This window comes from Cibotium barometz, chromosome 6, assembly GCF_041138505.1.
Source record: "Cibotium barometz isolate CiBa-2024 chromosome 6, ASM4113850v1, whole genome shotgun sequence".
NCBI classification, from domain to species: domain Eukaryota; kingdom Viridiplantae; phylum Streptophyta; class Polypodiopsida; order Cyatheales; family Cibotiaceae; genus Cibotium; species Cibotium barometz.
The window spans coordinates 20,804,910-20,830,113 of NC_141051.1; the positions used below are offsets into that span (position 1 = coordinate 20,804,910).

Below are 25,204 nucleotides of genomic sequence, written 5' to 3' on the forward strand. Positions count from 1 at the left end.
TACTTCCCTCCATTGCCATCCAGAATGAGGGGCATTGTCCCTTCGCCAAGAATGGGGACAACATAGTTATCTCCAATGGCAGAGTGTGACGTTGTTGCAATGCGTTGCGATAAGTCATGTGCTGTGGCACTGTTTTCCAAAGTCCACTGAGGTGAGTTGGAACAAGAAGGAAAAGCCTGCTCCACCATTGGATGGGAAATATCGGACGTGAGATCAATTCAGGGCGACGAAAGCTGACTCCTCACAACTTTGGCAGCTGAGCTCGCCCCTTTGTCCTTTGACTTCCCTTCCAAGTCCTACATGCAACTTTGGCTTGTCGCCATAAGTGCCCCTGTTTGGAGCAATAATCACAAAACTTTTGGCTGCCAGAAGAATTAGGAGCTGAAGACCTCTACGGCTTAGCGTCCTTAGAGTCCTTGGAGCCGTTAGAGTCATTAGAGGGAGGTGCAACACCTTTGCCTTTGTTAGGTGAAAGCCTAGCTACCTTTCTTTGAAGAACAATCATTGAATCTACTCTCCCAATTAAGGACCATAGGCACCAACCCATCCCTTGTAATGGTTTCCGTCCATCCTGAGGTAAGAAGTGAAGAATAGAAGCTCTCAAATTTTAGGGGCAACTGAGTAAGTAGCCGGATGGCCATATCCAGAGCGGAACCTCCTTTCTACACCTAGAAATCTCAGGTCGCAATGACTCCAGCTTGTTGATGTGATAGTGGAACCATTGAAACTCCAAGGAAACTCTCTTCATGGGTGTCTTCCAGTCGTAGATGTCGGAGAGTTTCTTCCAAGTAACATGTGCATGAGTATCCCATTTGATGTGAGCGATGATTGAGGGTTGAGAGTTCAAAAGGATGAAAGACCAAGCACAGGCATTAAGCCGATCCCATAGAGCAGCTTCGTACGTAAGGGTAGCCCTCGTATCCTCATCCTCTACGGTGTCAGGGTTAGGCCGGAGGAAGTATGTTACATCCCGACTAGCCTAGAGTTAGGGCTAGGGACGTGTCCTAACCCAAGATTAGGGTTAGGATTAACCCAAAATAACCCAGAATTAGTGTCGAGGCTTAGCCAAGGGCGTGGGGACTTGGAGGGTTCACATGTGGGCTAAGGGCGCTAGCACGAAGAGGTCTAGATTGGCTTAGAGCTTATAAATAATAGCCTAGGGCTAATAATTGCTAAAAGCTTATAGATAAAGCAAGAAAGCTTGATAAATAAAAGCTAGCCACTTATAGCGAGGTTATTACTATATAAGTAACTTGGGGTCACTTATTAGACATGAGATCAAGGAGCCATGCGGTAGCCTAGGGTTACCAAGGAGCGTGCAAGATCTCTCGGCCATGGAGTTGTCAGCGGGTGATTTGGTGTGGTGGTATGGGATGCCAAGTGGGGGTCATCGGCGATTGGTAGGCTCATGGCAATTTGACCTCAGGCTCGGGGGTGGTTCGAGGTACTGAACCTACAGTTGGGTGGTGAGTTACTAACCAATATCTATCCTAGTCACACAACATGTTCGACGTTCAAGTCTTGGAAACCTTGCTATGGTTTCTCAAGTATGTCCTCTATCTCCGATGTTCACACGATGTGTTTGACATTCAGGTGTATGGAAACCTTGGTATGGTTTCTTAGGTATGTCCTCTACCTTGACCCAGAGTGGTTCTATGTGAGATTATCCATGGGCATGGTCTAGTGTGGATCTTACAACATGGTGGTGAGAAGAAGCTGGTTCACCACCACAACCCGGCTAGCTAAGGAAAGCCTAGTTGAACTCCAGTAAAGGAGCTTCTTCCAAATGCTGAGAAGAAGAGGGGCTAGTTGCTGCTCTGGGGAAATATCGGTACCAACTTGGCATCCAAGATAACGAACTGGAGTGCCACTCGGGATCCATTGAAAAGCATCAATTGGCTTCCAAGTCGGGGTGGGCGATGAGCCAACCTAGAATCCACACGACTTGTGCCAGTTGATCTGTGCTCCAGATGCACAGCAAAAGATCTCTATCGCCTCGGCAAATCTCTGGAGATTCCCCTCATCTCTGGATAGGTATGATGCTTTGTCATTGGCAAACTCGGAATCAGTAAACTCCTCCTGCATGCGGATGGGAAGACGCAACCCTTGGAGCACTATCTCCTAAGCGGAGAGAAAACTGCTCATAGCGTTGGCAACAAACAAAAAATAGATAAGGTGCTAGTGGACAGCCCTGCTGGACTGAGCAAGAAAGCGAAAATCTGTTGCCTTTGGCTTTCTGAATGAGAACCTGGCTCTGTGAAGCCGAATAGAACCCAGAAACACCTCGGATCCACTCCTCAAGAAATCCCATCCGGCACATCTTCCCCTCCAGAAAGCCCTAGTCCACCCTATAATAGGCTTTCTCAAAATTCAGAAGGAGAACTTTAAGATCATACTACTTCAACCTGGCCGAAGCGTTCACCTCCCAAAAAGTGAAGATGTTGTCTAGAATGCTCTGATCCTAGAGGAAACCCGTTTGTGTGCCTTGAATCAAATCAAGGAGGAAAGGCTGCAGTTGCCAGTTGATGGCTTTAGCTAGGATTTGGTAGGCAGTCCCTAGGAGGGTGATGGGCCTCCATTACCGAATCTCCAATCTATCACCACCTTCCTTGACTACCCTCCTTGGGAGTCAATGAATCAATCCCTTCGATAGTCTCTCTGGCATGGAGCCCGTGGTCATAATCTCATTAAGGCAGTTTTGAGGCCGCCTTCCATGAGATCCCAATGCTAAAGAAGAAAGGAAACCGGAAGCCCATCTTCTCTTGGGCATTTTCCCCTGGGGAGTGCCGTTAGAGCCTCCGCAAGCTCCTCTGACATAAAGGGTGTCAGTAGGAAAGTCGGGAGAGTGGGGGGGGGACCACCTCTCTCGTGTGCTGCCAGACCCGTTCACGCGTGGAGAGGATAGGGAGGCACCCGTGAGGAGAGAATGGAAGAAATCTGTAGCAATGGCTCATGGGGGGGATCCGCAACTATGGATCCATCCTAGCCTTGCAACCTGCAGTACCATCCCTTTGCGTGTGTGGGCCTAAAATCTCAAAGAAATGTCGGGTGACTTTGTTGCCCGCGTGGTTCCAAAAGAAGGCTCTATCATGGTATTTGTCCACCCTCTGCTCCTTGATGGAACTAAGCTCTGTACAGGCTGCAACCATCTGGGCCTCAATCCAGGGGTTGTCTAGGGTACTCTTGTGAAGCCTCCTTACTTGTACGGGCTACAGCTAACTGGGCCTCAATCCAGGGGCTGTACGGGGTACTCTCTTGAAGCCGTTGTAAGGAGGCTCGTCTCCAATGGATGCTCCTCCCCTGCTCTCGAAAGCCAGCCAGGCTGCTTTGTGCGGCCTCTTGCAATAAACTGTTGATCTCTTCAAGGGCTGCGTCCAAAGCTCCTGCAGCTGAACTAGTGTGAAAATCCAGACTCTCCCAAATCTCCTCTATCATGCTACAAATCTCAAAATCTTGAATGAGGCTGTCTGGGATCCGGGTGCTCAAATGTTAGTCCTGCCTCCATGGGTCCTCCAGGGATAGAATGACGGGTGCATGATTAGAGAAAGTAGTGCTTGCCAGAATACCAATCATACCCCTAGTCCACAAGCCCACTCATCCACATAAAACCGGTCTAATTTGGAAAGGTTGGGGCATGTACTTTCCCTGTCGGATCGCGAGAAGCATAGACTCCCGGGGCTGTCTAAACTCCGGTAAATGCCAAGGGTCATGTCCCCTCAAAGCCACAATCAGCTCCTCCCAGACCGAGTACTCCGTGCCTAAAACCATAACCATGCCCATCCAAGTGTGTCCTCTGTCAACTCTAACATGTTGAAATCACCACGCATGTACCAAAAATCCGCCTGTGGGAGGGACTGGTGAACTGTACTCTAGAAAGTGGCTCTTCCTACTACTGCATTCAGCATGTTCAAGAAGCCCATTGTGTCCTCTCCAATTTTGATGATCACCCATTGAGCTCTCCTGGTGACAATCAAACTACACTAGCTAGGTGTGAACGTGCTTGGGCACCATCTCGGGAACAATACACACATCGCACTTAATACGTTGATGTGTCGGGGGAGACCTGCCTCTATAGCTTGTCCGACCACACCACCATGAGAAGGGAACAACCACCTAGCACCACAACACCAACAAAACACCAGATCAAAGTACCAATCCACTCAGCTTATGTCCTTTGATCTTCAGCTAACACAGGCGGATACCTGAGCACTCTCCAAACTCTTCAATACTAACCCAGCTAACTACTCCAGTCATCTCCCATGTCAGCTTTGTGATGGGAGCAAGGAGCGGAGGGCGAGAGAGCAAAAGAGAGAGCACGAGTTTTGTGGAAAGCAAAAGTCTTCAAGTGTGACTTCCCTTATTGCCTTTTATACAAAGAATAGATAAGGTGATGAAGTGGCATTATAAGTACCACTTATACAACGGATAGCACATTGTGCCTTTATCCCCAACAATCTCCCACTTAAAGGCAATGTGCCCAAAAGAGAGGAAGAAGTGTACATAAAAAACATATACACAAAATACAAGAGAATCTCAACATGAGAAACTCAGCCAACACCCATCTGTACTTTGCAATGTGCAAAGCGTTGCGGGTTAAGACTCTTGGTCAAAATTGTCATCAGTGTGCACTTTGACAAGCCGAATGCGCTTATCCTCAAGTACCTGTCTTATAAAATGATATTTCACCTCAATGTGTTTCGTTTTGGCATGAAACACAGGATTACGTGCTAGCTGAATAGCACTCTGACTATCACAATGCAAAATAGGAACCTCTTCTGATAAACCAATATCTCCACTAGACGAGATAACCATATGGCTTCTTTGCACGCCTCTGTGGCTGCAACATATTCTGCCTCTGTGGTAGATAAAGCAATGCATTTTTGCAACCGAGAGATCCATGAAATAGCACCACCACCTAAGGTGAAAACATATCCTATAGTAGACTTTCTTTTGTCTACACATCTTGCAAAATCTGAGTCTGTGAACCCATGAAGAACCAAGTTTTTCTTTCCAAAGCAAATGCACACATGCATTGTGCCCTTAAGATATCTCATTATACCTTTCACGGCTTCCCAATGCTTCTTGCCAGGTGTTGCCATGTATCTATTGACAACTCCCACTGCAAAGGCAATATCTGGACGTGTAGCCACCATTGCATACATGAGACTACCAACCGCGGATGCATAAGGAGTCTTGGCCATTTCAGCCCTGTCATCATCTGATTGTGGGCTGTCTTTCTGACTGAGTTTCACATATGGAGGCAATGGAGTATTAAGAATCTTTCCTCCCTCCATATTGAAACGCTGCAAAACCTTGCCAATGTATTCCTTCTGAGACAAATAGAGCAATTTCTGATTTCTGTCCCGTATGATACGCATCCCTAAGATGTGATTTGCATCACCAAGATCCTTCATATCAAAGGTCTTATGCAGTCCCATCTTCAGTGCATCAATCTCATACCGAGATTTTCCTGCACAATAAGCATGTCATCAACATAAATGATGAGCAAAATAAGGCTACCATCTTTTGCTTTCTTGGTATAGAGACAGTGATCAACATCACTTCTCCTAAACCCCTGAGATTGCATGAAAGTATGGAATTTGAAGTACCACTCCCTTGGAGCCTGCTTCAACCCATATAAGCTCTTTTTCAGCTTACATACCAACTTTTCTTTGCCTTCACTGACAAACCCTTCTGGGTGTACCATAAAAATCTCCTCATGAAGATCACCATGAAGAAACGCAGTTTTGACGTCCATTGGACACAAGTCCATGTCCTCATGTGCAACCAATGCCAAAACAGCCCTCAATGTTGTCATTTTCACCACAGGGGAAAAGATTTCATCAAAGTCAATGCCCTTATGTTGCTTGAACCCCTTGGCAACCAATCTTGCCTCGTATTTGTTCTCAGCATTAGGAGTGACCTTGATCTTATAAACCCATTTGCATGGTAAGGCATTCTTTCCACTTGGTAGTTTCACCAAATCCCATGTTTTATTTTTGATAAGAGAATCCATTTTTGAATGCATGGCCTTCTCCCACTTTCTCTTATCATGTCTTCTCATTGCTTCCTGATAGCATGAAGGCTCACCACAATCTGTCAGCATGACAAAATCAGCCACGTAGTTTTGTCCTGGAACAAACCTATCAGGAGGTTTGGAGACTCTGGTGGATCTCCTTACCCAATCATCTTGATTGGCTGGCTGTTCAGCCTGCATATCAGCCATATTATGTGGTTGTACCACCTCCTCTGGCTGTCCTACATCACCGAGATGTGGCTCTATTTGTGGCATATCAAAGGCAATTTGATTAGGCTGATTCTCAGCCTCTATTCCCTCTGCATTAGGGACATTTGCAGCAGCACCTTGCTGCATATTATTGGGCATATTTTGCTGTCTATTCACAATGATTTCTTCAAAGACAACCTTCCTATTTTCTGATTTTTGTGTGGGCTTCCTGTGCATGCTTTCCTCATGAAATCGTTGCTGCGTATAATCTTCCTTCCAACGGGATCCCACAATCTATACCCCATTTCACCACTATCACCATATCCAATAAAGATGCATCTATTTGACTTTGGTTGGAGTTTGTTGCGCTGATCTTTTCGTACGTGCACATACGCATCACAGCCAAACACTCTCAAGTGTTTATATGAGGGTGGCTTGCCATACCACTGTTCCTCAGGTACTTTACCATCCAACCGCTTATTCGGTGACCTGTTGATGACATGAATGGCTGTTTGAACAATGGCTTGCCATACCACTGTTCCTCAGGTACTTTACCATCCAACCGCTTATTCGGTGACCTGTTGATGACATGAATGGCTGTTTGAACAGCCTCTGCCCAAAAACCATGGGGTAAGGCAGCATGAGACAGCATACTACGGACTCTATCTTGAATAGTCCGATTTGTTTCGCTCTGCAACTCCATTCTGTGGAGGATTATCAGGGCTTGTGAGTTCCCTCTTTATCCCTTTCCTGTCACAAAATTCCTGAAATATTTTGGAGACATATTCTCCTCCATTATCAGAGCGTAAGCATTTCAACTTCTTGCCTGTTTGATTTTCAACCAAGGCAACAAACTTTTGAAATGCACCAAAAACTTCATCCTTCCTCTTGATGAAATAGACCCTCACTTTCCTAGTGGCATCATCTATAAATGTAAAAAAGTATTCATGACCACCCATAATCAACTGAGGCATTTGACATGCATCACTATGTACCAAATCTAAGGGTGCCAATCTTTGTTGCAATGTCACTTTATGTGGTGACTGTGAATGCTTACCAAAAATGCAATGCTCACAATGCTTAAATTCTGAAAATTTCAGAGACGGTAAATAACCCAATTGAGACAGTGCTTGCATTCCTTTAACACTCATGTGTCCTAACTAGCCATGCCACAATGAAACCTTTGGCACCTCAGTTACGGCGGCAACCACATGATTCTTTACATCAAAAACATGCAAAGCATACAAAGTATCACACTTATACCCTTTTGCAATGACTCTGGCTCCCTTAGTTATCTTCCACCTACTATCACCAAACACAGTGTATTAGCCTTGATCATCCAATTGACCAATACTAACCAAGTTCTTTTTCAGCTTTGGCACATGCCTAACATCATGAAGCATAAAATGTGTGCCATCAGCAAATACAAGTTTCACATCTCCAATCCCTTCAATAGAGCATGCATAATTGTTTCCAAGATGCACAACACCCTGTGAACCACCATTATATGAGCAAAACCACTCCCTGTGTGGTGTCACATGGAAAGAAGCACCCGAATCAATGATCCAAGTGGTCATATCACTATCATCATCAGTGATCAAAGCATGTGCATCAAGTGATGAAACAAAAAGAATGTCATCCTCACTCTCATGAGTGACTGCATTTATCTCTTCAATCTTCACACCACTGTTACTGCTCTCTGCACGTTGCTTGCCTTTGTCATTTTTGGCATCTTGATTGTTGTTGCTGCCCTTCTTTTGCTCCTTTTTCCACTTGAAGCAATCTTTCTTCATGTGCCCCTTCTTTCCACAATGAAAGCATTCAATGTCCTTCTTAGGACGTGACTTACTACGGGATTTGTTCCTTTGGCTGTCATTACCTCTATACTGAGGTCTTCCCCTTGTGTTAAGGGCAGTGGAAGACTTACTTGAAGCATTGTTCTTCCTATTCATCTCCTCCATGAGGAGCTGGCTCTCAACATCTGCATACACAAGAATAGGATTTGAATTGCTCAAAGCTGTCCTGAAAATATCCCAACTCTCAGGAAGAGTACAAAGCAAAAATGTTGCTTTAAACTCATCATCAATGTTGAATTTCTGATTTGCCAACTGCTTGATGATAGAGTTAAACTCATTTAGGTGCACACTCATAGTCATGCCCTCCTTCATCCTGAGATCCATGAGCTTCTTGAGCCAATAAACCTTGCTTGCTGCACTTTGTTGAGCATACAAATCTTCCAACCTTCTCCACATATCCCATGCAGTGTCCTCATTCTCAACATTGAACAAGAGCACATCTGAAATAGAAAGCATAATTGTGGAACGTGCCAATGGCCCAATTCATCAACACTTTCCCAATCATCATTTGATATATTATCTGGCTTCACCCCCTTTTCCTTGATAGGACGGGCTTGGTGCTTTTGAAGAAGCACATTATAGCACTGCTTTTGCCAAATGGCAAAGTTGTTTGCTCCTTCCAACTTCTTGATGTTAAGAAGTGAACCACCTTCACTCCCACTTGAAGCCGTGTCTGAGCAAATAAAAAACAGCAAAAGCCAAATAAAATAGCAACCAAAATCTGTCCTCTACAGGAGAGAACTTGCAACCAATATACCTTCCACCTTTGAATGCATAAACAGTCCCAAAACTGTAATAAATTTCCTGCACCACTATGACTCCAAAACTGAGCCAAATATGCCTGCAAAACTGAGTGCAACTCACTCAAAAATCTGTCCCAACTTGTGACAGAGATAGAGGCATCCAAAACTCAGAGAAACTGTCCCAAAATGACAGTAAAAACAGTCATAAATCTGCAGCAAACAATATTCTTGTTTTTCTCAACACAAAAGCATCCAAATTGGCATCCAAGACACTATTCCAGTGTCACAAAAAGTTGCTGAGCACTTGTGCACCAAAAGCCCCAATTTTTGAGGTCAAAAGTCAAACTTTGACTACCACAAATGTGCACAATCCAAGCATAAAGCAAATCAGCACCACTTTTGCAACAATGTCAATGCATCCAAGTGCTCCAAGCACTGCTTCACAAAGGCATAACCTCTGGCATCAAGCTCAAGGAATATTCTTGGAATTTTATGAATTCTTTGAGATTCCCTCTTCCAGTGTGTCTCAAACTGAAAATTTCTTGCTTCAATGTGCAAGAGCAAGCCTTCCAATGCATAAAATTGCAAAAGCCCCAAATTTCTCAGCCTTATCCACTGCCACGTGTCACTTTTTGATAGGCTGAACCCTAAAAGTGATGATATCTCAGCACCACGAAGGTGAAAGTCAACCAAACTTGGCAGACAGTGTCCCTTCAAGTAGGCGACCTCTTTTATGATGTCAAATCAGCAGTAGAATGTGCGAAATCCACAGATCTGCAACTTGCCCTGTGGCTGGAAACTGAAAATCAGCAAGAACTACGCAACGGGCAGGCAAAATCCAACCAAACTTGGCAGGATTCCTCTACAGGTGTAGGCGACCAGATTTAGTGCAAAAAACTAGAGGAGAACCCCCAAAATGACAGGCGAAATTCAGCTCCTGTGTGGCTGAAAAATGTCGCCCAGCTTAAACTGCACCAAATCTGACGAAAAAATGATGCAAATGCAGTCGCCCTGCTGTAGGAGGTGTAGCAATGCCAAGAGCTCCAACTGGAAAGTGTCCTTGACCACTTTCTCGCTGTATTTCGCTTGCTACAGCCCAAAAAACAGTCAAAAATGCTGAAAAACAGCAAGTACACTCACCCAAAAGGTGTCTCCAGCTAGGAGCATGAGAATAGAAGTGATTCCCGCGATGAAACTCCACAAAACAGCTGGGGGCAGCGAGGGAGAGTGGCTGGACTGCCTGGGCAGCAAGAACAAGTGACTTCCCGCGATGGAAAGGTCACACAGTGCAAGGGGAGGCTAGGGAACAAGGAGGAGCTGGTGGGTAGGGAGGCTCTAATACCAATTGATGGGAGCAAGGAGCGGAAGCAAGAGGGAGAGGGAGAAGGGTGAGAGAGCAAAAGAGAGAGCACGAGTTTTGTGGGAAGCAAAAGTCTTCAAGTGTGACTTCCCTTATTGCCTTTTATACAAAGAATAGATAAGGTGATGAAGTGGCATTATCGGTACCACTTATACAAGGGATAGCACATTGTGCCTTTATCCCCAACACTTTGACCTCCCACATCTTTAATCTTCACTTACAAACCTTCAGCTGACCTTAGCTGACTACCAGTTGACCAAAAACACTCCTCCTGCTGACACTTAGTTGATCAGATGCAGATTGTATTCTGATTCAGATTTCGGCTGTTGACCCCAGTCAAAAGAATGTCCTCTAAGCAACCCAAGATGTCCTCCAAACCCATCCGACTTCAAAGTACTTTCCTTAGGGCTTCACTGAACCTATCAGCACACCCGTGCTGACTCCTTGTTGGCTGAGATCTTACTGCTATCCCTTCCTTTCAACCCAAAAAGATCGGATCTACCTTTGTATACCCTCAACCGACTCCTATTGATCCTCAACTGGTCCTAGCTGATACCTTTCTGACTTGAAACAGCCCTCAGCTGACACCTAGACTACAATCCAGCCCACAACCTATCAGACTGACTTCTGAATACTCTCTGATGGTCAGCCTAGCTCAACAAGCTTCAAACAAGACAAGATCTATACTTAAACAACATCAGCTGACTAATCCAAACACACAACTGACTCCAGCTGCCTCTGTCAGACCCTATTGAGTCAAAAACAAAGTTATCTGACACAACTCTGATTCAACATGGTTCAACTCTTCACTCATGTAAGGTTTCCCCCTTTCCAAAAATAGGGGAAACACTTAAGATAGTCCGCTAAGTCTTATCTTGGGAAAAATTTCCTATTCATCGACACCTTGACCCTGTAGAGATTCAAGGATACGATTCATAGGTATGACCTAGCTCTATCCCGCAGGGGGAGCGTGGTCTTCTAAACATCAAATCACCCATAGGGCAATTGATCATAAATTGGGCAACTATAAGACTTGATTTCTAGAGGCAACGCTTTTTTCCTCATCTTATGCAAGGCACAGCCGCTGGCCTAGTCTTCTAGAGTAGAGTTGCCCAAGAACCTAATTATCTAGCGTAGGGCTTTCACTTAATCTATTGGAAAGCTACCCGACTAATCGGGTCCACCCGTCCATAGGATGGTGCCGTCGGGGCATTCCATCCTCCCACTTTCCACCCTACTCACGCATCAATTTGTTTTCTAATTAATCCTACCACACTGTTTGACATAAATAAACATGTTCCTTAATTAAAGCCCTTTTCACAAGGTTTGTTAAGACAGCCTTTTTACACAATACAATTATGCCAAAGACAAGATTTATAAAAACAAAGTTTAAACATGAATCAACTTCATACAAGCCAAACCGGCTCTCTTATTCTTTTCCTTTATACCGCCGATGATCTAGAATTCGGCCTTCCAGCCTCTATATGCTGGGCAAAACCCTACGGGACCATACAGCTCATCGTCGGCCGCTGGCGAGGACTCAAGCCGGCCTGTTGCCCTCTCAGGCTCCATCGCTCGATCCTCCCGCTCCTCAGAGGGATGTCTGCGCACTAGGGTGGGCTAATTCACCGCACTAGCCTGGGCCCTCAGAACTAGGCAGCATCACAATCACTCGCCTCAATCGGCGAACCTCATTCTCCCAATGGTATGAGGGATACCATGGGCCAACTCCGGGTCTTACTAACGTCTCCGCCGTCCGGCTATACAAGCACAAGAACGGGGCAGCGTCAAGGCAGGGAGAAGTTATACCTGTACCTTAATTTAACCAAGATAACAATCCATTTACTCAACTAAACCATAGGACTAGAATCCATGTTACCTTCTTAAGAAAACAATCCTTTTCACAAAGATTTTAGCATTTCAACTTGAGATTGCCAGATAAGACATTCTTTATTAAGGCATATGTTAAAGAATACAAACTTTAAATGGTAAATCAATCAAATAGATCACTGTAACAATCAATAGAGAAGCCGGGGCCATACCTCAACCCCTAAGAAAATGATATGTAATTGAAAAACAAAATATGTATATACCTTGTAGAAATTTGTCGTTTATCGTTGCCTTTTTTCGTACAAGAGCTTTAGAACTTGACATATGAGAATAGAGTCTTCTCATACCTTGTCTTATGATTGAAATCATCCAATCATCCCTAAGCTTTATCTCCTCTTACTCGTACTGTGACTCTTCTCTCTTTCTAAGGTCTATGGCAAAATAGCCTTCTCTTACAGGACTACGGTCTACTATTCTTTCTCTACAAGAAAAGCTATGGAGTTTTGGTCTCTTCCTTCGAAAGACCATAGAAATCTAAGCTTATTTTCTGAGATATTAGATAAGAATGAAGGGATATATGCATCTCAAACTCTAGGATTACCTTGAGGCTACTTGCTGCCTTCTCACACCCTGACAGAAACAGCAAATTGTTTCGGCCATAACTCGCTGACAAAAACTCAGAATATAGTCATGTAACCACTCAAAAGAACGGGAAGGCATCTGGTCTACAAGCTAACGCAGGCAGAATAGGCAAAAACGTCTATATATAGCCACAAACGCGCCATCTTTAGAAACGCGTTGTTTTTCCACATTTTTAGTATGCATGGACTCTAAATGTGTAAAAGCACTCTAAATATGACCTCTTATCACCTAAACTCGAAATTCTATTTTTGGGAATACTTATCTCTTAATAGAACTATTCTTATGTTCTTATTTCTTTTAAGATTTTTGGAGCTAATATTTTTATTCTAACACTTTCCTAATGTTTCTAGCCTTATTGTCTCACTCTTCTCTAAGTACACTCTCTTTCCTTATTGAAATCTATATTAAAAGAGACACATACATACATGGCTTGGGAGGGACCTTACAATCTCCCCCACTTAAAAGATTCGAGATGTCCTCATCTCGCGAGCTGGGGTAGTATCTAAGCAAATCCTCCTGTCTCTTTCAAAGTGGTGTCTCCACTAGGTAAAAATCTTCTTTTATCTAAATATTGTTCTTAAAGATTCGTTTATTTCATGTGCTTGGCTCGTTTTGTTGTGCCTCTGAAAGGTCTTTATTATTCTAATTTCATGTATCCATATACCTCTCATATGGTATGAACCTTCGAATTCCTTATTCTATACCCCCATGTAATATGGTACTTAGCAAATTATCATGGAAAAACGTAAGGAAATCAATTCTTTACGTAATCTAACCTATGATAGCAATTTCATAATTTTAGTATTGTCTTGTAGAATAGCTCTATTTATCATCATGCACATTACTTCACATGAATCTTGCACCAATCCTCTTCTATTTACTCATAGAAATACTTGTTGAATTCGATTATCTTTAACCCTGCTATCCCTATTTCTTGACCTAATTTTTGCTCTAGCTCATGACTTCTTGTAGCCAGGGGTGGGCTTGACGTTCCTCTTGAATTAGGAGACCTCTTCTTGATTAACATGGAAGGGTTCATGTCCTTCTCGACACTTTCTATATAAAAAAAAACTTTATCATAGTCTCTGATTATAGCTATGGCTTCTGAAATAGAGGATCGATGGAGAAGAGTTACCTCATCCATCTCTAGAGCAAATCAGAGAAGTTTATTGGTGGTATTCTTTTAGGGTCTTTCCTTCTTGGGTTAGCTCCAAAAATTCGTTCATTTTATCCTCTCGAAATCCTAGAGGAAAAAACCTTTCACGAAGATGTACTTTCATGGCATCTCATAACTGATTCTAGCTCCAGTGGTTAGCTTGACAACAATGCTTCTAACTTTTTAGCTCCAATGGTTAGATTGACAACAATGCTTCCAACTAATTTGGCATTTCTTATGATTTTTAGACGTGAGCAAGGGTGAGCTTGCTTCTTTCATTATATCCATTAAAAGTTCAAAACTATCAAATACTTATCATAGCACCACATTTGAAGGCAGTCAGGATTAATACATCTGAGATCTTCAGTTTTTTGAGAATTACACATCTGGTGCCTTGGGATTGACACATCCAAAGATTATCAGGATTGACACATCTGAGATGATTAGTTTTCTGAAAATTAAACATCTAGTATCTTGGGATTAACACATCTAAGAGCATGATCCTCTAGGAATTACACATCCGAGATCCATGTTGTTAGATGGGTTCTAGATCTTGGATGATCGTCCTAGTGTAAAGCATCCAATGGATGGCATTCACACGTCAACTATTCAAACCTTAATGGAATTATAATCTTAATAATTTATAATATGCAAGTTAATGAGATATATCTTGAAAATTTCTCTAAACAAGTTTCGGTCTATCCTTCTAGTCATTCAGTCTCTCACTAGTTTCTTAATTTGATCACCCTATATTTTTCCTCACAAAAGAATTTCTCCCCAATCTTATTTGTCAAATTTATTGTACAAATATCTTGCGTGTGCACCCCCAAGATATAAGAACAATTTCATAGGATGATTGTCTCAACATGTGAGGATATTCAAACAACTTCTATGGCCAGTAGAGATGATTGATTCGTCCTCATATGATAAACAATCACTTGTTTTAATCCCTTGACAATTAACCTTTGAAAAACAAATCCTAGGAACTAAGATCGGCTCTGATACCACTTGTAAGGTTTCCCCCTTTCCAAAAATAGGGGAAACACTTAAGATAGTCCGCTAAGTCTTATCTTGGGAAAAATTTCCTATTCATCGACACCTTGACCCTGTAGAGATTCAAGGATACGATTCATAGGTATGACCTAGCTCTATCCCGTAGGGGGAGCGTGGTCTTCTAAACATCAAATCACCCATAGGGCAATTGATCATAAATTGGGCAACTATAAGACTTGATTTCTAGAGGCAACGCTTTTTTCCTCATCTTATGCAAGGCACAGCCGCTGGCCTAGTCTTCTAGAGTAGAGTTGCCCAAGAACCTAATTATCTAGCGTAGGGCTTTCACTTAATCTGTTGGAAAGCTACCCGACTAATCGGGTCCACCCGTCCATAGGATGGTGCCGTCGGGGCATTCCATCCTCCCACTTTCCACCCTACTCACACATCAATTTGTTTTCTAATTAATCCTACCACACTGTTTGACATAAATAAACATGTTCCTTAATTAAAGCCCTTTTCACAAGGTTTGTTAAGACAGCCTTTTTACACAATACAATCATGCCAAAGACAAGATTTATAAAAACAAAGTTTAAACATGAATCAACTTCATACAAGCCAAGCCGGCTCTCTTATTCTTTTCCTTTATACCGCCGATGATCTAGAATTCGGCCTTCCAGCCTCTACATGCTGGGCAAAACCCTACGGGACCACACACCTCATCGTCGGCCGCTGGCGAGGACTCAAGCCGGCCTGTCGCCCTCTCAGGCTCCATCGCTCGATCCTCCCGCTCCTCAGAGGGATGTCTGCGCACTAGGGTGGGCTAATTCACCGCACTAGCCTGGGCCCTCAGAACTAGGCAGCATCACAATCACTCGCCTCAATCGGCGAACCTCATTCTCCCAATGGTATGAGGGATACCATGGGCCAACTCCGGGCCTTACTAACGTCTCCGCCGTCCGGCTATACAAGCACAAGAACGGGGCAGCGTCAAGGCAGGGAGAAGTTATACCTGTACCTTAATTTAACCAAGATAACAATCCATTTACTCAACTAAACCATAGGACTAGAATCCATGTTACCTTCTTAAGAAAACAATCCTTTTCACAAAGATTTTAGCATTTCAACTTGAGATTGCCAGATAAGACATTCTTTATTAAGGCATATGTTAAAGAATACAAACTTTAAATGGTAAATCAATCAAATAGATCACTGTAACAATCAATAGAGAAGCCGGGGCCATACCTCAACCCCTAAGAAAATGATATGTAATTGAAAAACAAAATATGTATATACCTTGTAGAAATTTGTCGTTTATCGTTGCCTTTTTTCGTACAAGAGCTTTAGAACTTGACATATGAGAATAGAGTCTTCTCATACCTTGTCTTATGATTGAAATCATCCAATCATCCCTAAGCTTTATCTCCTCTTACTCGTACTGTGACTCTTCTCTCTTTCTAAGGTCTATGGCAAAGTAGCCTTCTCTTACAGGACTACGGTCTACTATTCTTTCTCTACAAGAAAAGCTATGGAGTTTTGGTCTCTTCCTTCGAAAGACCATAGAAATCTAAGCTTATTTTCTGAGATATTAGATAAGAATGAAGGGATATATGCATCTCAAACTCTAGGATTACCTTGAGGCTACTTGCTGCCTTCTCACACCCTGACAGAAACAGCAAATTGTTTCGGCCATAACTCGCTGACAAAAACTCAGAATATAGTCATGTAACTACTCAAAAGAACGGGAAGGCATCTGGTCTACAAGCCAACGCAGGCAGAATGGGCAAAAACGTCTATATATAGCCACAAACGCGCCATCTTTAGAAACGCGTTGTTTTTTCACATTTTTAGTATGCATGGACTCTAAATGTGTAAAAGCACTCTAAATATGACCTCTTATCACCTAAACTCGAAATTCTATTTTTGGGAATACTTATCTCTTAATAGAACTATTCTTATGTTCTTATTTCTTTTAAGATTTTTGGAGCTAATATTTTTATTCTAACACTTTCCTAATGTTTCTAGCCTTATTGTCTCACTCTTCTCTAAGTACACTCTCTTTCCTTATTGAAATCTATATTAAAAGAGACACATACATACATGGCTTGGGAGGGACCTTACAACTCACAATTGGTTCTTTTCAACAAACTCCATCAAAATAACACAGATAACACCAAAGCATAGGAATTCGTCATTCTAGTACAATTAGACCTTTTGTGTATATATAAAACTGAGCCAATCTCAACAACCCTAAGATTTGGGGTTCCAACAAAAAAAGAAAGATCATCAAGAAACCAAGGGATCCTTCATGAGATTATCCCCAGCAAAACCCTTCCAAATTTGTATCTTCAACTCCACAATAACCAATAACAACAAAAGAAGTGCAACTACACCTTGCAGGCTTCCACCATCAAACACCGCAGAGAATTGTTGAGCAAAGCTTTGAGTTGGTCCAAGTTCCAACAGAGTTGCTATTCCCAAAGGTCCTAGGTTACCAACCTCTTACAAGACCCTCTATCACCTTAGCACCCTCTGCTCTGGGCAAACCCAAACCTCCTCAAGAAAATCTTGCGTGGCCTTCTTCCCAAAACAAAACAGTATTCAATAACAAGCTACCACAGAGCTGCTTCACAAAAACGCCCCTTGGCTCTCTCACAACTCCTTTCTCTACCACAATGCTCTCACACAATACAGTTCTTCTCCACAATGCTTCCCCGCCACTATTCGCTTCTCTCCTGGCTCTCGAGCATCTAGCTCTCCTCTACTGCACATGCAAGAGCTCATTCTTCTTTTGGTTGGGGTGACAATAGCTGGTTCTATAATAGAAGGTGGCCATGCAACAATCACCCATTTCCTAAGGTTTCTAGCCATACTTGATGAGTTTATTCTTATTCCTGGGTTGAGGTGGCCACATTTATTGGGCTCAAAGGTTTGGGCACAAAAAAACCCATCATAGTTTGCCCAACCCCCCTTGGTTAGAGCATTCATGCTCAACCACATGCTGCTGGCTCACCAAAACAATCCTCAAAGAAAAGTAGATCTAGGTTCCAAGCAGTATCTGCTGCATCAGGTGGATCATCTGCATCAGCAGGCAGGCTAGTAACCTGGCCTGGAAGGTATTATCCAGTTTGTTGTTGTATCTGAGAACCAAATCTCCTTCTTTAATACCTTTGTCCTTAACAGTTTGATTGAAATGCTCAGCTCTTTGATTGCTTAACTAAATATAGTGATCCAAGGCTTCCTCTCTAGCCAACTGCAACTCTTGAAGATCCAGTAATCTCTCTTCATACTCATCTAAGTCCCTTTCTTGATGCTTCATAAGAAACTGTAAACTGGGAAACTCAACCTCAATAGGCATCATGGTCTCTTTTCCAAAAACAAGTTGGGAAGGTGAAAACTCAATAGCTGATATAACAGCTGTCCTATAAGCTCACAGAGCTGAGGAAACATGCAAATCCCACTGCTTGGGATGCTCTTCCAGACACTTAGTCAGCATAGTGCACAACTCTCCATTGAATCTCTCTGCTAGCCCATTGCACTGTGGATGATACGGAGTGGAGTATCTACATGTAATATGTAATTTCTACATGAGCTCTTGTACGACCTCTCCTCTGAATCCAGGCGACCCTGGTCTGTTAGCATCTCCAAAGGCATGCCAAATCTAGCACATATGTCTTCAAATACAAATTTGGCCACCTCTTTAGCAGAGTTATATTCTTCACACATCTAGCTTCAGCCCATCTGGTCAGATGGTCTACTCCAGTCAAAATGTAGGTCTTACCCCTAGCAGCAGTGGGTAGAGGACCAATTGCGTCCAATCCCCACTTTTTAAAAGCTCCATATGATACAATACTCTTCCTTAACTCACATTGCAAAACCCTTCTGCCTTCTGCATCAATGATATACATCTCTTCTCAAACTAGGCCAAACATACCCAGCTGTCAAAATCTTCCTCAGGGTTAGCTTCAGGGCAAAATGCCCTCCACAGACGCCTTCATGGTAGGAGGCCAAAATGGCAAATATCTCCTCCCTGTTTGAAACTCTCCTCAAAATCAAATCCTTCAGTTGATCATTCAAAATAATGTACAGTAAAGCTTTCCTTATAAAACCATATTTCTACCTTTTGGATGGTGCATGACCTGTGTGTAAAAAATCTTCAATTTCTTGTAAGTTCTCTCTTCCAACATTAGCTTGGATGGGCTACAACAATAGCATACGCATCCAGGTCCTTGCCCAACCCCCTTTTTGCTAATGCATCTGCAGTTTGATTTAGCTCCCTCTTCACATGTTGAATCTTCTGCACTCCCTGGAATCTATGTAACATCTTTCTTATCTGAAAATTCCATTCCTTCAATTTAGGGTTTTTAGCTTTCCAAACAGCTTGAAGCTGCCTAATGACCAACAAGCTATCCCCTTTGATGATCAGACTTTTGATTCCCTTCTTAATGCACTATTGAAGCCCATACTCCAAGGTAGCATACTTAGCTTCATTGTTGGTCTGCACCTGCAATTTAATCCCTTCTTTAAATACTTCTTTATCCTCTGGATCCAATAAGACTATACCTCCACTGGCCATCCCTGAGCTTCTCTTGAAAGCCCCAATAAAGAACATAGTAAAAGCATCTAACAGCCATGTTTCTGGGTCCTTCCATCTGGGCACTTTCTTCTCTGCCACTATTTCCTCCTTCAACACCATAGGATTCTGCCTATATGTCAGAATGTCAACCAATGTAGCTTTGGTGCTGTCCACCACCATACAAATAAACTGAAATTCCTGTAATTCCACCAACCACTTGGACAATCTCCTAAAAGGAATGTCAAATTGGATCAGATGAGGAAGCAGAGAATAATGGGTCAGAATAGTAAATGGCTTTGGGAGTAGGTAGGACCTAAATTTCCTAAGAGAAAATACAACAGCCACCATCACTTGCTCTACCTCAGAATATGTCCTCTCCCCTTGTGGCTTAGTTTTGCTAACAAAATACACAAAACCCGCCCCCCCCCCCCCCCCCCCCCCCCCCTCCTTTGGATTCCTTTATTACCAAGGAGTCTTTAATTTGGTACAAGCTTTTTGGGCCTCTTCTTCTCCCACACTTTGGAGAAAGGCTAGACTTATCCAATTACATTCACCATAATAAATATACAACTGGCCTTTCAATCCATGCCCCAATCCATGCCCAAAAATTTCATGTACAAGAGAGAAATAAACCTTTCCTGTGCAGGTACTGATCTTCCCCCCTTTTTTGCAGGTCTTTGTAATAATATAAAATAGAAAACTCAGCTCAAAACTATGCTTGCCTTAAAACATATTGTTGAATCACACTACTCGATGGGAGTCGTAAGTACTTATGTATATTCAGCTAGTACAGAAAACAGGTACAACGTGGATCTATGGACCAATGATGTCAGATTCAGCCGAAGGTACGACAGGTAACAGTATGGCCAGTAGAGACAATGAAATCTTCCACGTACCTCAATAGTACACACCGGGCATCTGAACAGGTAGTGCTCTTTAGTCTCCACCTCCCTGGTCCTCCATGGTCTGCATATGAGCATCTCCCCATGGTATGCCCTCTGCTCTCCCAGTATCTATCCTTAGGCAGTGGTGAGACACCCTCAGCTGACTAATGGCATGGCATGGCACGTGTGTCTGGTCCTCCATGGTCTGCATATGAGCGTCTCCCATGGTATGCCCTCTGCTCTCCAAGTATCTATCCTTAGGCAGTGGTGAGACACCCTCAGCTGACTAATGGCATGGCATGGGACGTGTGTCTATGCAGATAGACATGTTTCTCAATGAAACTGTCCTCTGTAACTCTTATGAAATGTTCTCTGTAGAACTGATTTTTTTTGTGGGAAGCTCCGGCGAAGATAGCAATTTTTGGTTCTCGAGCCAGGGCTAGGCAGATGCTGAGAGGCAGATGCTGAGAGAGAGAGAGAGAGAGAGAGGGAGAGAGGAAAGTTCCATTAATGTCTACAAAAGGCCAAAAGTTGAATGAGACAAAAGTGTTAGTGTGTCCAAGAATCATAGAAAAAACATGATTTAAAAAATAAACTAGATCTGAGAGAAAAACAACAGCCTTGTAATAAGTGCCAGTGGTACAATGCTACAATGATACAATGTGAAGGGATCAATGTGGGTCCTCGACATCTCTAACTGTGTAGAGGCTCTCCCCATCCACTGCTTGGGGAGCAGGCATAGTCACTCACAAACACTTGCACCTGCACCAAAGGCAATATCATCGACAGTCATCTAGGTACATCTCTAGATGGGGGGTTATGGTGGGTGCAAGCTTGGTCCATGGTATGACCCATCGCTTGGATCCCCCTCCTACATGAACCTCTTGGCTCTTCAAGAATACAACTCCTTCATTGCCCTCTTTTTCGACTATACCAACCATGGACACTCAAAGCCTCTACATCAAAAGCTCTCCCGATTGGATGGAGCATCTCCTTGGACCAGTGGGTTCTAAACATCTAGCTCGCTGCACCTGGATCGCTCTGTCTAGGGAGAGGCCCAGGAGGTGGGGTGGCATCTGTGGCACATGCACTCTCAGTGTGCGCTTCCTGGTGTGTCGAGTAGCGGCATCTGGGTCAAGGCTATCTCATGATCTTCGGCAAGGGTCTCCATCCTGAGTTGGATGAAAGAAACTCGTGGAGGAAATCAATGACTCAAGACTGGTCGAAATCCCTCTTTGAAGAGGCAGTGTAACCTCCCTTGGTAACTCATAGTACACCGGGCATCTGAAAAGATAGTGCTGTCCATACCAGGATCGGCAGATCCTGTTCTCTCTGGCAATGTTCTCTGCTTTGCCCAGTCTCCACCCTTAGGCGACATGCTGAGAGAGAGAGAGAGAGAGAGAGAGAGAGAGAGTTTTGGTTACTGTGTGATTACATATTTCAGGTTGGTGATTTTGGCCTCTCACGGATGAAACATGCAACTTATCTTACATCCAAGTCTGGAAAGGGCACGGTGCGCCATGCCATACCGAGAAAGTATTCTATTGATAAACATGAATTAAAGATTTCCTTTTCTTTGCTAGACACTTTGAAGCTGAAATTTTTAGTATTCTATTGATAAACATGAATTAAAAATTTCCTTTTCTTTGCTAGACACTTTGAAGCTGAAATTTTTAATAATGTTTTCAGCCACAGTGGATGGCCCCCGAAGTCTTAAGAAATGAGCCATCAAATGAGAAGTAAGCAAGACTCTGAAGCAGTATGCAAATAAATAAAGTGAACTGTAAGTGTATATTTATTTTGCTGATTTTTTTCAAGTGTTGTCCCTCATTAACTGCCATGCACAGGTCCGATGTGTACAGTTTTGGAGTTATTTTGTGGGAAATGGCTACAGAACAAATACCTTGGGAAGGTCTCAATGCTATGCAGGTAGTTTCCCTCATATTTTCCATTCTTACATGTGAATTCTTGCGAGGGATGAGATGTTGCAAACAAGCCATTCTTATTGGGCCATCTCACTCGTGGATGTGTCCATGTCTGCCTGTTTTTTTCTTTACTTTTTTTTTTTTTTTTTTGGGGGGGGGGGGGGGGGGGTTTCGTCGTTGCGAACATGCACACATGATACCCATTATGGGTGAAGTCTCTTCTTTTTGGGGGTTTCTGCATTGATTACTAAGGTTAGTAATATCATTATCAATAGCTAAGCAAGTTCTGGACTTTTCTAGTGCAACCCTAGCATGCAAAATTTATGCTAGTGTAAGGTTCTGTTATTAGTGATACTAATAGCTAGAAGTAAACAAATCGGAAAGCTCCATCTGTAGAATTCAATGCGTAAATAGAATGATGAAGTCATGTTTGACTTGTGTTTATGTCTATTGAACTTGCAGGTCGTGGGAGTTGTTGGTTTCATGGATCATAGACTAGAAATTCCCGAGAATTTGGATCCCAAGCTGGTCTCCATTATGCAAGACTGTTGGCAAAGGTGAGTTCTTCATGTACGCATTCTCATACGGCTAAAACTGTATTTTAGTGTATTGTAAAAACTGGAATAAAGTAATGTAGGTGCCCAAAAAAAGAATCAAGTGGCCAAAGAGGTGATAGCCCAAGTGGTGAAGGATGTTTGCCTAGGACCAGGAGGTTCGGGGTTCAAACCCCCACATGGTGCTTCCTTAGCGGCATTGCCTACGGGTGAGGAGCACGGGCGATGAAAAACGGTAACTACGGGAGGATCTTGGGCCTAAGGCTATTTGGGGGGGGGGGGGGGGGGGGGGGGGGGGGGGGGGGGGAGGAACCATACGTGGCAGCCAATGTCTGTGATCCAGAGTCATTGAAGCTTGAGGAGCTGGAATACATGCTGTAATTGTCAAACAAAAATCACAAATGAAAATAGAAATGTTGAAGGAACTGTTGACGACATCCATGGAGTGGGTACTGTGATCACCATTCTCATTTGCATGATATAAACATTGGGCTACTACTGTGGCAAGTCTCTACCTTGCGGTCAGCTCATTTGGTGGAGAATGACACGGCTATATATTGGATGAGGGTACTCCGAGCTACACCTGTGGTTCGGAGTAATTTGTGAGGGAAAGCTAGTACATCACATGGTGGCCATGTGGCCATTTGTAAAGTAATTTTGGTAATATATCTTCTATTACAAAAAAAAAAAAAAACATTCGGCAGGGTTGTCTCTACTAGGATTTGAATCTATAACTACTACGCTAACACATCAAGGATAAATCAGTTGGTATGATGATCACCATGCCCACTTGACTGATACATATATTGGGTCCATAACCAGCAGCCATATGAAAGTTCTGACCTCTAATCACTCCGCCAACGCATAAAGGACAAAGCTAGCAATTCTTGCCTCTTGGTAGCCTTGTGGATCTATGAAAGGATGATCCTGCAAACAAGGATTCTGCCCAATCCTGCTCAGACTCTCACGTATTTTAGGGTGTTGTATTTTAGAGGATTCGATGATCTTCATAGAAAATTAATTAGCTTCCTTTGAAGCTTAAGATTACTAATCCATTAAATTTAATGATCCCTCACTTTGCCTTTTGGAGTAGCTGAAGCGTTCAAACATATCATAAAGTGAAGATTCATCAGCTGCATAGGAGACTGGGTCTCCTCATCTCAGCTTAGATCATTACAAGACTGGGACAGTCTGATCCAAGGGGCAATACACACATGCTGCCCATCTGGATTCTGGGAGAACCTGCCCATCCCTCACGGACAGGGGAGCTTCCCCTGTCCAACCCCCGCCCATCCGGGAAATGCCTTAGGTGGTCAATGTCAAGTACTTGAGAGATTAGCATGTTGGTTCCTTATCAGTATCAAACAGTTGCACCTCAAATTCCTTACAGGTTGCACGACCCTTGGTTTTTGTCTATGAGTCTGTAATTGATGCAAATTTAAGCCTGTTTTATCATGCATGGTGTTTTTTTTTTTTTTTTTGGGGGGGTGGGGGTTGGGGAGGGCAGAAATAGATATTATATGATAGTTTTTGGGGCTAGAACTCAGCCCTCCTTGTGGGCAGCATGGTATTATAGGAAAGTGTTTAAGGGGTTATAATCATATTGATTTGATTGCAGCGATCCAGCAATCCGGCCATCATTTGAAGAGATTTTGGAGAGAATGCGGGACATGGCTAAACAAGTTCGGAGCTCTACACCCAAACCTTCATGATAGCTCTCAATGAGGTAACTATGCAACTTGGGAGTATGCTGTGGACCATCAATCTACATGGTGAACTGCAGAACTGCAAAGGAACTGTTGGTATGATTAGGTTGTGAAATTCTAGTTGTAATACTGGAAGGTAGCATTTGGGCTGTGTGTGTGGGCTGCCTTTGTAAATTGTATCATATTGCTTGCAGAGCTGCAATGAGTTCTCCATGCATCCAACACTGTTTCAGAGCAAAAACTTTAATGGCATTGGACATTGTTCTAAACAGGGTGGTTATGATTGGTGTCCTGTAAACATTGAACTCATCGGATACATAGATGTAAGAGCTTTGGTCCATAGTGTGCTTTGCACACAGATACACTCTAGGATTCTTGATCAAACCTCATTGAAATATCAAAATTACTTTTCTCGAAGATCGCTTTTTATGAATATGTATCACCAAATGAATTCAAGCAACTCATGCTTGACACAACTAAAGGCTATGTAACATATAAATATTAGACTGGAAAGCTACCAAAAAAGTGCCATATATAGATGCATATAGAGTTTCAATGCAAATAAATGTCATTACCCAATGGTAGGTATTAAACAAAATACTAAATATCAAACATGCCATTAGATTCAACAATATTAAAACCCTTCATCTGAATTTGCTTCTGGACTATGATATCAAACTCCGTAGTAAATCCTCTTAGATCCTGAAACTTCTCACCCCCCATATTTTCAAAGAAAGTATCATAGAGGTTCAC

At 43.0% G+C, this 25,204-nt stretch overlaps 1 protein-coding gene across 5 annotated transcripts in view; it reads left to right on the top strand.

Annotated features, from left to right (window-relative positions):
- Nucleotides 1–24,868, top strand: part of LOC147637511 (putative serine/threonine-protein kinase SIS8) — a 64,444-nt gene extending 39,576 nt beyond the window's left edge. For 2 of the 5 annotated variants that reach the window (XR_015266047.1, XR_015266049.1), the window contains exons 10-15: nt 21,711–21,779; nt 21,956–22,005; nt 22,114–22,195; nt 22,654–22,748; nt 24,364–24,547; nt 24,646–24,868. Coding sequence is in view for 2 of the 5 variants with exons in the window: in XM_086799295.1 (XP_086655421.1) it covers nt 21,711–21,779; nt 21,956–22,005; nt 22,114–22,195; nt 22,654–22,748; nt 24,364–24,457 (390 nt within the window). In the remaining 3 variants the exon portion in view is untranslated. Of the gene's footprint in view, nt 1–21,710; nt 21,803–21,955; nt 22,006–22,113; nt 22,196–22,653; nt 22,749–24,363 lie in introns of all 5 variants that reach the window. The other 3 variants (XM_086799295.1, XM_086799296.1, XR_015266048.1) reach the window with 2 other exon arrangements.
- The last annotated feature ends 336 nt before the right edge of the window (nt 24,869–25,204 follow it).